General features: G+C 36.8%; 1 protein-coding gene across 1 annotated transcript; it reads right to left on the reverse strand.

Moving 5' to 3' along the window:
• Positions 1 to 5,346: 5,346 nt before the first annotated feature.
• LOC108679680 lies at positions 5,347 to 14,160 on the reverse strand. Its single transcript, XM_018168376.2, has 8 exons — positions 14,021 to 14,160; positions 11,305 to 12,463; positions 10,467 to 10,600; positions 8,132 to 8,342; positions 7,476 to 7,610; positions 6,990 to 7,094; positions 6,500 to 6,592; positions 5,347 to 6,351 (listed from the first exon to the last, which is right to left on the reverse strand). Exons 1-8 carry the CDS (start codon positions 14,158 to 14,160, stop codon positions 6,094 to 6,096), a joined length of 2,235 nt encoding a protein of 744 aa, XP_018023865.1. The 3' UTR covers positions 5,347 to 6,093.
• Between the last annotated feature and the right edge of the window lie 833 nt (positions 14,161 to 14,993).

Consider the following 14,993-nt stretch of genomic DNA (forward strand, 5'->3'; position numbering starts at 1 on the left):
ACTTTCAAATCAGAAATACCGTCCTTCATCTTGCACTTCGAGCTAGCGTATAAAAAGAAGGCTTTCGGGTTCTTTTTTGCATTTTTAGCAATACTTTTTTCGAGGGTTTTTACAGCGGTGCGACAGCTTTCTTTAGCTTGATTTCGAGCTCTTGCGTATAGGTTATAGTCATCAAAAAATAGAAGCATAGAAAAAAAATATATTTATAAAAAATATAACTCAGTACTCACTGCAGTGAGTGACAGAGAGCGCATTTTCTTGTCGACGAAAACTTGAGGTCACGGACAGACGAACGGACAGACAGACAGACAGACAGACATGGCGAGCACAATAGTGCATTTTTTTCCATAAATGAGAAAATGCGCTAAAAAGTCGCTTCTATCAAAGGCATAAACTTTCAAAAGTTATACTAGAACAGCTAGATGAATGCGTATGCGCGGATGTTGTTCTTTTGTTAGTGGTACCGCAAGGAAATTACAGAATTCTAGGGTACTTGGTAAATTTCCCAGTGGTCCAGTCCACTCAAGATCAACCCACTGATGAAATAGACCTCCAAGCAAAACAAGGTGATGGATGAAGCACTTGAAAATCACTTGAACATCGCAGCAGCAAACCCTGTATAACATGAGCGGTGACGCACTGACTAGGAAGTTTGTCTTCTATGAAGTTTTATGGTTTGGCAAATTTTATTATCAAGTTACAAAGAAAATTTGTTAATGCTCCATCGCAAATGTTTTTGGCTGAATTAATTAGAGACGAATAACCTGTTACTGAATAACCTGTCGGTTTAAAGAACCGTGATACAATTCTTATAAATATTTGCCATTGAGGGACGTTTGCCCGGGTTTGACTGGTTAGAATGAGGAAGCTAGTGAAATCGAAGCCATTATGATTTATTCGAAGCCATTATGGCTTCTTCGGGCTTGTGAAATGGAGGTTGCCAATATTATATTCGTTATATAAGGATTGCGCATTAATGACTCTAGCCTTTGCTAATTAATTATTCGACAATTGAGTGAAAAGTGGCATATGATACAATGCACAGACATTTGGTTACTTTCAGCTCGAGTGTAATTTGGATTTGATAGTATAAAGCGAAGTTAAACTTGGAAGAATTGAGTGATTTAGATTATTAAGATCGGAGCAGTGCGTTGCAAGTTCGAAACACGCGATTAGTTTTACAAATTCTGGTTGAAATTGGCAAGGTGGTAGGTTGGTTAATAATCTGGGACAAGCCTAATCAAAGCTGACTCCACTATGCATATATGTACACCCGCAAGCTCATGTGTAAAGTAACTGATACGGCGCGCGATAATTCGTGGGCAGATAAGAACAATGAATGAGTTTTCCTGGTTTGACTGAACACTTGGACAGGGAAAAAGAAGCTCTCAATGTAATTTCATGGAGGCCGAGACTCTTACAGAGCTTTATATGCAAGAAAGTATTTCGTATACTTTAACCAGATGTTGAAATGTAATTTTATAATTTTGTTGGAAGATATAGGAGGTGTTAATTGATTATTGTTATTATTTAAGACGTGTTAATTGAATTTGTAGTTATCCATTATCCTATAAAACGAATCATTATTTTAGATGCAAGGCTGCCGTTGACTTCCGCGAGCAATGCGAGAGTTTTTCGCTATCGAGTAAATTATTAATTTCAAGCTCCGATTTTTGTGGATTATGTATTCTGTTTACTGATAATGACAGGAATACAACTTCACCACTGTGGTAGCGAAACGTTATATGTCATTAGTGTGCATTCGAGTTAGTTATAATTTGGATTTTAGCGCAGCACAATGCCAATCTTCTCGGGCTGTAATCTCCGTGTCACCTCTGATGTCAAATCTAGCGCAGCACAATGCCAATCTTCTCGGGCTGTAATCTCCGTGTCACCTCTGGAGATTACAATTGAAGATATCAACTTGAGGGCGCGAGCAGAAGATATCAGAGTAAGTTGCATTGCTGATGAAAGTACCGCGTAAAATGGGCCTAGACAAAGCAGATAGCGGCGTGAGAGACACCGACGACACTGATTGCTCTGGAGGAATATGTCAGGAATGTCAACACGCCTAATCGACAGCAACAAAACTCTGCTGTTTATGGACTGAAATGAATTGGGTAAAACTTGGCCTGTGAAAATATTTTTCGGGTTTTTAGTTAGTTAGTTAGTTTAGTTAGTTAGTCAGTTAATGAGGGATAGTCTCGACTCTATCACTGTAATTTTTTCCCCGTTTTTAGCGCATTATCTCATTTATGAAAAATGCACTATTGTGCTCGCCATGTCCGTCTGTCCGTCTGTCCGTCCGTCCGTCTGTCTGGCCGTCCGTGACTTCACGTTTTCGTCGACGAGAAAATGCGCTCTCTGTCACTCACTGCAGTGAGTACTGAGTTATATTTTTTTAATGTTTATTATATAGTTGAAGTCCGGTTTCATAAAAATTTCATTGTTTACCAACTTCTTGATATTTTTCTATTGCGATTCAAACAAAGTTCCCAAATGATATTCGGAGAGATACTGACATGAAATTCAATAATTAATAAGTTTACTTAATAATCTAAAGAGTCGGAACCGTTAATTCGAAATTAATTGTGTTGACATTGAATATATTTTTTTTATTCTAAACTGAACATGATCGAGTCTTTCATTTTGGTTATGTTTCGAAATCTCATTGTTATTTATAATTGATAGGTGCATTTACGAAATTATTACTATCTTGCTTCCAATTTTTCTTTGCAATTTTTCACTTTTGTTGTGCTCTCTCATCAGTCCGAGTAGGGAGTTGTTATCATTCCTCATCGGCCCAAGTAGGGAGTAGCTTTACTTATCATATTTTCCATTCGCGATAAAGTTAGGGTATAATGACCATGATATTGGGTAAAAAAACAACTTTTATCCATTAAAATCTATCAATCTTCTAAGTATGAAGCAGTCACGCTCGGAAGTACTGTCATAAACAATGTATATGTCCAAAAATGATAGTCACCGATTGTCTTTAATAATACAGAATCAGTTTTTCATCGTTCCATGCTAACACGAGCAAAAAAATGTAGTTCTCTCAAAATTCTCCTCATAATTTGATAACAAAATTGTTATTTATAATATTTCAAATTTAATAGCATTCTTACAATATTCCCAGCCAATAACAGTAAAATAAATATGAGTATCCTGAGTCGGTCGAGTGTTGAAGCACTTCATGAGTATGCCTGTCGCGTACGTGACATCTTGATCGTCTCACCAGGGCCTCTCAGGACTTTCCTAGTCGCTGCTCCGCTATCAACCAAAGTAAGAGTTATGGCCGTGATGGTCCACTTTCAGATTACAAACACCCTTGATGTTAAAGGTATAATTTTATGAGGAATGTGAACTTTCTCCCGTAGCAACAATATCGCTGTGGACAAGAATTCTCTCGATTAGTTTCCTCAAGTGAACATGTAGATTTCTAATATACTGCAAGTGATTCAATTCTAACTAGAACCTCGTAGAGAGGCAACCCATGACGACTCGCGACCAATTAAATTTCACTCCTAGTACAACGCAAGCCTGCCTGCAGAAAAATCTTGATTTTTCAATGCCGCTGCATGCAATATATTGAAAACTTTGATTGGGCATTTACACACTAAGATTTTACAAGCATTCAATATGATTTAAATGAAATGGATAGATAAATTACAGTTAGGGAGCGCACCGGGACGTAATTGCGCATCAAGTATTAATTTTCACCTTCGTCCATCAAGTGTCGTCTCGGCGAACTGTTCTTTTAATTATTGGTAATGTTATTTAGAAATGTTGCTTCCGGATAATTTTTCTTTTCGGACAAAGAACTTAGTAATTGCATCCAGAGACCGATAGTTTAAAGTTAATTAATTTGAATATTTTCTTGCAAATGACGATGTAAAACATTAAATGTTACTCACTGCAGCGTACGACGCGATATTTATGCACCTCAAGAAAAAAACACGAAGACATTTGCATAATATGACCTTCCGTAACTTAAAAAAAAATAATAATATGAATTTTTAAACTCCGTTGTTAAAGTATTAATTCGAATGAAATTGTACTATCATGTCTGTTATGTCTTCTTCTTGATCAGGTTAAAAATTTTATCCTCTACAATAAACTAACATGGATGAAAAAGTGAATATTTTCTTTATTGCAATCATACTATTGTCGTTTTTACGTTACTATTCCAAAATACGCAATGGTGAAAGATGAATTTCAAAGCGTTTTTTTAATAATTAAATATTAAAGAACTGAAACCATAGAAGCTATTTGCTCTGCATGGCAACTGGACGCTTTCCATTGGCATGTTCATCGGAAAAAAGTGAAACTCGGAGGCAACAACGCACTCAACACGAGAGTAGTTATCACTCGTATAGCCCCACCACTCATGTAAATTGTGTAAGATATCCTTTCCCTGTCGATGGTCATGATAAGACCGATCACCGATAGTCTCAGTCTCTTTACGTGACTGATATTATATTCGAGAGTTCTGATATCCTAAATATTTGTGTGATCTCCAGCCCAAGGTTATTTATAATGATCGTTAAATTATGGGTAACTTATTACAAACTTCAACGATTTATATCCCTTACTGTTATGTTCTTGAAAAATTGCTTCAAATATAGTAATTTCGCAATTCACTAAAAGAAAATTTAACTTTTGTCGGACGGATAATTTAGCAAATGTTCAGACGGATCTAGAAGATAAAACAAATCTTTTCATGCTCTTGATCAATGTTAATTCCATTTTCGTTTATATGGAAAAATAATTTGACTGCGGCCATAGACATAATAAATTTTGCATCGCTCATGTCTCATGTAAGCTCATGTGAGAAAACTTATATTTAATTTAGCTTTGTTGCATTAATTATTTTCTAAATTCAATATAATTTTTAATCATACAATTATATTTTTTATCGACAAAAACCATATATGAGAAATTAATCTAAAAAATTGAATGATTTTGGGCAATCGTAATGTGTTTGGATTTAATTACGAATCTGAAAAAATCGATTTATTTCTTTAATGTTTGAATTAAGGGCAAAAATGAGTACATTTCCGTTCTAGTCTATGTTAGGAAACAGTTTTATTTAAACACTTTTTGACCGTTGACATGTGAGAATGAACATTTTTGCAAAATATTTTCCATGAAAGCCTTTCATTGTTCTTTCGTTTTGGTCAGAAAGAAATTTCACCTTATTTATCGATTTTGCAAAGACTAATCTAGACGACTCAGGACGTGATACGCAGCGAAAGCTACTAAAAACAGGAAAGGTGAAAAATATTGGCGAAAAATCCAGCAACATGTAACTTAATTAGTTCCCTCTTGAAAAGAAAAATAATGTTGGTATGTACTGTTTTATTGGAAATAACAAGGAAGAATTAACAAAGGATAAATACTTTACACTACCTGTACGTAGACAACTGCTTATCGGTTTGCGTCCTTATATGAGATGCTGTCTTTAAATAAAAAGTTTAATTTGAAAGTAGGACGGTAGCCAACTATCAGTATTATTCCAAATATCACATCTACATATTACCCAACAACAAACAAAATCCCAAGTCTAGCTGTGTTTTGTTGGCAAATAATGCGGGAACATATTAAATAATGGTTCATTATAAAATTGAAAGGATTGTGATTTCAATAACTGATTTTTATTGCAGATGTTCTTTATATTACAAGTATAAAATCTATATGAACTTTTTGAAAATGATAAAATCAACTTTTGAGTTGAATTAGCAAGTTTTCAATATTGTTTTTTCGCCTCGTTTTAGGAATATTATTCCCGGAGTGCCAAAAGAAGGAGATAGAGAGAACGATGAATTGAATCTAATTGGTTTTGTGGCTGAATCTTCTATTTCACAAAATAGCCGAATAATTTTCTATTCACGGAAGTCAAATTTTCTTCTTTTGAATAACTCAGAAGAATTATACTTTCTCTGTTCTTCAGGGAAGGTTTTTGACAGCTACGATCCGGGGTTGAAATCGCACTCCGCCGTGCGGTATGATCGGGATGTGACTGCTGGATGCGAACGATCATTTAATTAAATAATATCAATATTTTGATCTAAATCTTTTATTTTTTTAAGATTATATCCTGACGAAGCCAAGCTCATACTGAAACGCCACCTGATGCCCGGCCACCAGCGGATCATCGAATCCTGGTACCGTGGACTCAGGAACAACACTAAATAATTGGTGTCCCAGACTAGCCAGAGTCTCGATGGTCTCTGCGTAGGCGGAGTACAGAGACGGGTCCTTGATGGCCTCTTCCATGCGAACCGTCACCGAAAGTTGCAAAATATCCTCCAGCGCTGGCGTCTCTTCCTTAGTCAGCGATTGAAGAATCTGAAATACGTGACAGTTCATTGAAAGTTACCTGGTTCTTCACTATAATTATTTAAAGATGTGAAACTATTTAGTTATGTATACGAAGATATGTATGTATTTAGTTATATATATATACGAAGAATAGGCATTTTATTATTCTATCGACCTGCCACTCGCCGCCGCCGAGGTCAAGTTTGACGAGATGCAGAGGACTACGCAGTAAACCCCAGTGCGTTAGCCAGCCAGCGAACGTTTTGCTCTGGAGGCAAAATGAAAGTACATAATAAAATTATTTAATGGCACTGGAGGCAAATTAAAATTCATTTTTGCTTCGTCCAAAGTTTTACTTTGCACATAGATTAAAACTTTGACGTATTTAATATAAATAACTAACATGCTTTGTGCTAACTCTAATCCATGGCTCCTCTAAATGCAAACATTTTTATTTCCACGAAATTTAAAATTTTCTAATTTGATCACTAAAGAAACAATGCAGTGTTTAATAAGCAATTTTAATTATTCTCTCAAATTACGGTACTTATGAGAGAATAATTCAATGGTACCTATTATTACTGTACTGTTTGTAATATTCTTCCATAAGGGGTTCCCAGGAATACGGACATCACTGGATTCATAGTTAGAAACTTATTATATACCTGGGAGTCGCTTGGTTGACTCTGCAGCAGGCGGCCTGGGTAGACAAGAATCTCCTGCGTGTGGTTGTAGCTCTTTGCTCTCGGACGCTGGTCCAATGCGTGCACCTTAAAAGTATATTAACCATTCATACAGTTGAATTTAATTTAATTAATATCTCAGGATACTCCGCTGGACTAAAATCTATTACTGATGGCTGATGACGTCTTAGGTGCCAAAATTCTATTCTTTTTAGATCGTTGCCTCTGTAATGGACTATTATGACATTAATAATTTGATTTCACGATGCATTTGTCTTGAAATATTATCCTACTGTATAAAATCAACCAAACTCTAAGATGTACAAATTTACGCGTACAAATATACATATGTGTATTCTCAAATATGTGCGTATAAATTATAGAAATTAATGAACGAATGTTCATTAATTTATGACTCACACGAATAATGAATTTATGAATTAAAATATTAATTTATGAAGGACTCACACGAATGTTCCCTCTCTTGGCGAGCTCCTCCTCGAAGGACCAACTCTGTTGTCTGCCGAAGGCCACGACGTCCCTGAGCGGCGCCTTCCAGAGGTCAAAGTCCTCGCACACCACACGGCTCCCTAAGATCAGGTCCTGCGAGGGCACCAAACTTGGGACATTACGTACATTACATTACATTCGTTAATCCTAATAGCTCGAATTTGCATCAAATTAATTTTGAAATTTTCAGGTAATTGGCTGATTGCTCTATAAGCATACGTATTGTAAGGTGCGACTGGGAAAGAAATTCACGGTTAGAATTCAATGGTTGACCACTGAGATCAGGTTGGTGGAGTGTGACAAGTTGATGAAAATCGTTGCTAGATTATCTTGTGTTCGGCAATGAACTCTTATGAAATAAAAATACATAACTACGTGATCGATTACACTCCATAACTGTTCGAATATAACGGTTTTGTAACCTACTGACTAAAACTAAAAAAATAATTGTAGGAAAAGACACAGTAATGAATGTACATGTATTATTTACAATTTTCTATCAGCGTTGCCATTTATACATCAATTACCCTACTGAGTTCAAAGTGATTTGTGTGTTAATTCTACAGGCATCAGGCTGTACAATGATTGCATTAAATATCAAAGATTCTATTTACCTTTTTCCAATCGTACACTCCTCCAATTCTGCTACGATTCCTACACGAGTCTTCTTCGTAGTTAAGAAGCCCATAGAAGTGCCGGATGTCTTCTTTAAACAGAGCTCTTTTTGGGTGCACCACTTCTTCCATCATCAAACTGGTAGCGGAGTTTCCTCCAGGAGCCTCGTTCTCTCCGGAAAGCTTCCTTAGCCAGTGCCAAATTTCTTTCCTGTGGAATTTATGCAGCACGTTTCTCGATGAAATTCGAAAAGAGTGAAAATAATAACCAGTATATCAGAAAAAATATAACTCAGTACTCACTGCAGTGAATGACAGAGAGCGCATTTTCTCGTCGACGAAAACGTGAAGTCACGGACGGACAGACGGACGGACAGACGGACGGACAGACGGACATGGCGACCACAATAGTGCATTTTTTCATAAATGAGAAAATGCGCTAAAAAGAACTAAATTTTATTTTAAACACCGATTTTCCGGTCAAAGCGCGGAAAATACCCGTAGTATTGTAAAAATTGAGAAGCACTTTGAAAAAAATACAAAAAATGACAATAAAGTCAAACGAAAAAGTACAAATTTATTTCCTGGGTGTCTTTCTGCCCCTGATATCCCTTAGTGATCACGATAGTAACAACTGAAATAAGAATCCGGGTGGGACATAGTAAAAAGAAATTTTTTAAAAGTCACTACTAAATTTGATTACTTGGGAGTCCTTTTCGGGTTGATTACGAAATTCTAGACTAATAAACTTCAATTTGCAATGGTTCAATTAAGATAATTTCAATTAGTTTCAACATCTAAATATGATTTACACATTGAAACCAGGGTATATAAGTATAATTGAACTGCGTGTCTGATTAAGCATCACCACCGCCAGAGATCGGCCCTTCAGCATAAGTTCGCATGAGGTGATATGACCTCATCGAGAGGCTCTTGAACTTTTGATATGGCGAGCAGTTATGTGCATGGCGACGGTCAAGTCAAGAGAAAGTCCTTATGTAAATAGTGATTGTCATCTTGATCAGCTAGCCTGATTGCGAGACTTTCCCTTGTAGCATGAGCAAAGCAATTTTTATCATGATGATATAGATGTTGTGATGATCAAGAAGGACAGATGTCCTTGGCTGCGCAGATTTGATACAAATTTTCACTCATCCGTTGACAATTGTTTGCCGATGCTCTAAGTTACCAATAAAATTTTCGTACTTTAAATATTATTTGATTTCTTTCCGGGCGCCTGAAAACATAAATTGTTCCAAAGGTTGCGCATCTATAGAAGAGGCTAATCTCGAGAAAAACGATTCGTAAAGATGGTATAAGTTAATTTAATTAACGCGATTGCTCCGACGTGTGATCCGATCAATTTTATATAAGTTATCGTTTAATGTGCAACATGTAAAAAACCTAAATTTCATAGGTATTTTTTTTTGCAATTGTTCGTAGCTATTTTTCAACAACATGAAATTCAAACGCAAAAATCATAAATCTCATAAAGCAGGAATATAAGCACACGCGTGAGAAGAGTTAGAGTACCTGTGGACCAATCAGAACAATAAGTCAACTGTTGCTCGGTTTGATTTCAATATGAAGAAAGCACAATGCGTTAGTGAATGAAATTGATCAAGTGGAATATAATTTTGCTTGAGCATTGAATTTCAAATTCAATGCTCTCCAGCATTTGAATTTGAACTCACAAAATATTGACATGAGAAAAAGTTAACTCATTATAAAAATTTAATAAAAATGACAGTGAAAATGTATAAAATTTAGTAGTAATATGTAATGTTTGCGATAATTAATACCAGAGGGCTTTTCTAATAAACCTTGAGATGCTAACCGAATGTGGTAACCTTGATCAGGAGTTGTTGAGATTATGGCCCTCTTATACGAGATGACCGCGTTGAGTGAGTCTTAGTGGAATCACAAGTAGTGTGTCCTAGCCGAACATCTCACATATTTATTACTAAAACACAATGAATCGTTTTTAAGCTTACAAAGAATGAAGTCATGAACTAAATTTAACATGAATGAAGTCAGAAACTAAACTAACACAGCCACGAATTAGACAACCCACGAGTTCTTTAGAAAAGGAATACATCCTTTTAAATGATGTTCCCAGTTGTATCTAAAGAAGCTTTTTCGTGAACTTAAAAGTTGGTCCTTATGATATGAATAAAAATATGTAATGTTTTTCTCAGTTGAGATATAAAATATTTTTATATCATGCATCGCATGGCAAAGTTGGTCTTATGATATGAATAAAAATATATAATATTTTTCGCAGTTGAGATATAAAATATTGTTATATCATGCATCGCATGGCAAGATTTCTCACGAATTGTTCCGTGGGTTGCCAAGCAGGAGGTTGACCGCCATGTCGTAAGGCCGCCGTATTTCCGACGGCCGCGGCAGCTTCACGGTGTCGGGCAACGCTTTCACCAAGATGCCGGTCAGCGCTCGCCCCATGGCCTGTAGAATCAAAATTTGGATGCGAAAATTCAAGGAACAGCATACAATAACGTAACATCGAATAAGGTGAAAAAAAAATAAAAATATAATCAGACTCTTCGACTTCTCATTTTTTTAGCTACACGTTGTTTGTATTTGGATTCACGAAGCTATTCGAACTTACGAGGTCACAGTCTGTTAGATTATTCAGCACAACGCTGTCAAATATTCGTAAAACATTCTTTAATCTAACTGCAGTCAAGCACAAAGACTTTTGTTTATTAAAATTTAATCGTTATTTTACAATCATATATTATTGAAAATATCGTGCTTCCATGAAAGTATTCTATGGCATTACTGGAATTATTTAAGGTAACTTTTGAAGTATGAAGTCCGAGCATGAATGATAGTGTGAAGTGACGCGATCGTATACTTCCGGATATTTTGCATTCAAACAGAAAATAAGAGCTGAATATTATGCATGTGTCATAAAGCCATGTTAAGATAATGCTTTGATACAACACAACCAATGTTAAATAAGGGAGACACAGTGAAAATTAAATCAGATGTGCAATTACTTAACAACTTGTAACTATACACGAGCACTTCTCTATTTGTTTCAATATCGAGAATAGTTGTTACTTCTTTAATGACATAGAATAATAACTGCATTAACTATTTGACTGAAACTCACTAGTATTTCAGCATTCTTTAATATTACACACCTGCCCGACAGTTTTTTCATCCAGGCCGTTCAGCATCTTGTCAACGATGGTTTTATTTGAGTGTTTCCTTCCCTCATGCAACTCGCTGTACTGGGCATCATGTCGTCGAGCATTTAATTGTTCATTTTTCTTACTATCTAATATTTTGTCCATGATAGAAGGCCCCAAAATGTCCAAGACAGGTTTGAGTATCACGAGAGTGTCACCGAGCGGTCTCTTACTTGGTCCACCTCCTTCAAATAACGGCGACAAATTCCCCATTACCCTCATGATGGACGACACTGCTGTATTCACATCATCTTTATCCCCTTCTTGATTTTCGACTACCGTTCTCACGAACGGGGCAAGAAACTTCAAAGCTCTATTGAAACCATTCTCTGATTTATCATTTCCGTTATCGTTTCCCCCTCCAAAAGTTTCTGCTATGATTTTTGGACCGACATTGATGAAAATATTTTCGATGAGTGAAGGCCCGCCATCAGGTTGTGCGTCATTAACACTTCTGGAATATTCTGCCAAAATTGCTGGTCCGACGTTCTGTGCAATAGACTTAAGCAACGATGGTTTTTTATCCTCGTGTTGCATCTGTTTTTCAAATTCGGTATTCTTGCGAGCTTCTGGTCCGAGAGGAGGGTCTGGGATAGGAGGCCTCTTCACATCGTATTCGTAATCAGGTTTTGTCTCCTTTGAATCCACAAAACCTTGAACAAGTTTTAATTTTTTATTATCAATCTTTCGATTAATCTCGGACACTTTTTTGGACATGGATTTTAGACCCTTGGCAAAACTGAAAACAGATTCCATAATTGGAGTGCCATCGTCTGCAAACTGCTTGACGTTATCTACCAAGTTTAATGCTTTATTTAAGACTGAATCTTGTGGCAGATTTAACGAAGCTGCAATACTGCCGAAGACACCGACTTCTGGCTCGGCGCGATACTCATAATCGGGATAATCCACGACTTTGTTTCCTCCATCAAGCTTCAATGGTGCAGGAAAAGCATGAACGGAGCTGTTAACTTCATTTTTATCATTTGGTTGGATGTTAATGATTACTTCCTTCTCCTCGATAGGTAATATAGGCGCAAACATCTTGGCTGGTCCAGAATTAGAGACGACACCATCTTGCTCGGATTTGTAGGGCGGGGTGGCACCAGTTCTGTAATAAACTCATTCATTTAAGAACACCACAACGTAGCTTTAAAACGAAGATGATCAAATAATTTGTCGTTTACTTAGCTAATTTCGGAACAGAGTACTTCTACCCGATTGGCTTGCAAAATTCCTCTCTTGTAGACATCAGTAAATTCTTTCGTTTTTAGCGCATTTTCTCATTTATGGAAAAATGCACTATTATGCTCGCCATGTCCGTCCGTCCGTCTTTCTGTCTGTCTGTCCATCTGTCCGTCCGTCTGTCCGTGACCTCAAGTTTTCGTCGGCGAGAAAATGCGCTCTCTGTCACTCACTGCAGTGAGTACTGAGTTATATTATTTAAATATTTTAACGGAAATTTTTTTCGTGCCGTTCGTGAAAAAACTGTTATTTTACGCAATAGTTTGCTGTTCATTCAATGAATATATCATAGCGGCTCAATTGCGACTAGTTAGCGGCTGAGTTTCAGTCTGTCGTTGAGGTTGTATATAATGAGCTATAATCGAGGAAATTTATTGTTTTTGTGGATTGTAAAATGATAAATTTCGTTTTGCACATTTTCTTAGCGATTTGGGAGTTGACTTCAGTCAAATTTTAAACGTGAACAACTTTCTTCTCATAACATTACAAAAAATTAGATCAGTACTCACCGCAGTGAATGACAGAGAGAGAGAGAGCAGATTTTCAGTGCAGTGACAGATATTATCTGCAGTGAGTGACAGAGATTTTCTCGTCCGGCCGTCCGTGAAGTCACGGACTGACGGACGGACAGACAGACATGACGAGCACAATAGCACCTTTTTTTCCATAAATGAGAAAGTGCGCTAAAAATAATGCATAGCACTTAATTGCCTAAGGTGATACAGGCGTTGAAATGAATGATAAATCACGAGAGGAAGGGTGTAGCGTGATTTTTGACGCACTTTTCAACGCTGCTTTAGATTTCGCAAGATAGATGATTTGATGGTTTCGAAGGCTTGAATACCCTTGCAGCGTTTGTAAACGTTCGAGAACAAAAGAATTTATGTTTCCAAAATATTTTAAATTTGCAAAGCAATTATATTCTAGTTTTTGTATACACAGCGAAATAAGAGTTCCTTTGAGACACAGGATAAAACAATAATGTTTAGTTCACCGATTTTCTAAAAATAGAAAGATTGAAGTCAATAAAAACGTTACTTCCTGCTATTTTTCGAATATTTTTTTAATCATCCACAAAGAATTCTGTCTGAAGATGCACGACTGAAAATCATATTGGTTGCCAAGCATTAGTTCAGTACGTGTGTCATCAAGACTCCGCAGTAGCGGAACTTCATCTCGAGTAACGGAACCGCGGAGCTCTGAGCGTCATCTGCCACCGCTAGACTAGCCGCAAAACGGTGACGATATTTTCATCAATACAAAATGTGAAATTTTGACATTAAAATTGCGGAAAACTTTCAACGAGTCTTCGGATTTGGAAAAAAATTGTTGAACGAAGGTCCGTTATTTGATCGCTTTCTTTCGAAACTTGGAGGAAACTACATACGGGAAGTGATGAAGAAGTTATTAATGCTTATCTTGCCTGGAGCTGAGCATGAGGCAGGAGGCAGTGAGCAGGAAGCTCAGGATGAGCAGGAGCACTTGCCTGGAGCTGAGCATGAGGCAGGATGCAGTGAGCAGGAAGCTCAGGATGAGCAGGAGCACTTGCCTGGAGCTGAGCATGAGGCAGGATGCAGTGAGCAGGAAGCTCAGGATGAGCAGGAGCACTTGCCTGGAGCTGAGCATGAGGCAGGATGCAGTGAGCAGGAAGCTCAGGATGAGCAGGAGCAGGATGGGCCGCTGACTGAGCAGGTGCAGCTTTCTCTTCGCATTCAATATCATCGTGAATCGTCTGGAATAAAACGTGTTATTAATTCAGGAACTGGAAGAGGCAAATATTGAATGTAATGCTTAAGAAACCTGGCGATTTCAACGAGTTTGAAAAATAATATTTTTCTGTGGATAGTATTTTAGTGTGAATTGAAAGAAATATTAGTTGCCGGCATGGAATACTCATTATAAAGTAATAATAGATTTGAAAACTTGAATGAAACCAGCAAATTATTCACTAAAATATAATTAACTTTATGGCTTTTGTTTACGATAACTCATTTATAATAATTCAAGTTGTACTGTTTTCATTTATATTTCATATAAAAACAGCTTTAGAATAAAAGATTTACTGATAATTAAGGGGATGGAAAATTAGAAGGGATTCCACACGAATCCAGTAGCTTTCTTAGCTATATTGAAAAATATTAATATATTTTTTGTGGTTCTTTTCCGGTTCGTCGGTGAGATACCGAATCTTTTCTATAATCTTTGCCGCAAGCTTCGGCTCGCTGGTGACCAATGCATGTGCGGCTGCGACGTAAAAATCTGCTTCACTTTTTCAATGCGATGATTATCTTTATTTGTTTCCACCTTTCGGGCAATTCTTTTCATGCAATAAATTAATACAACGTTGCATGTATGAGTCCGTCTTTTTGGTGTTATTATTCCGGTATTGGTTCCAT

This window comes from Hyalella azteca, unplaced genomic scaffold (genome assembly GCF_000764305.2).
Source record: "Hyalella azteca isolate HAZT.00-mixed unplaced genomic scaffold, Hazt_2.0.2 contig15111, whole genome shotgun sequence".
NCBI lineage: Eukaryota > Metazoa > Arthropoda > Malacostraca > Amphipoda > Hyalellidae > Hyalella > Hyalella azteca.

Bases quoted from the DNA above. Each gene is read 5' to 3' on its own strand.
- LOC108679680 (XM_018168376.2), bottom strand. From the start codon at position 14,160: ATGCTCAGCTCCAGGCAAGTGCTCCTGCTCATCCTGAGCTTCCTGCTC. The intron at 12,464-14,020 runs GCAAGATAAGCA...AGTTTATTACAG, and splicing joins TGCCTCATGCTCAGCTCCAG to AACTGGTGCCACCCCGCCCT. The intron at 7,611-8,131 runs GTAAATAGAATC...GTGCCCTCGCAG, and splicing joins GAGTGTACGATTGGAAAAAG to GACCTGATCTTAGGGAGCCG.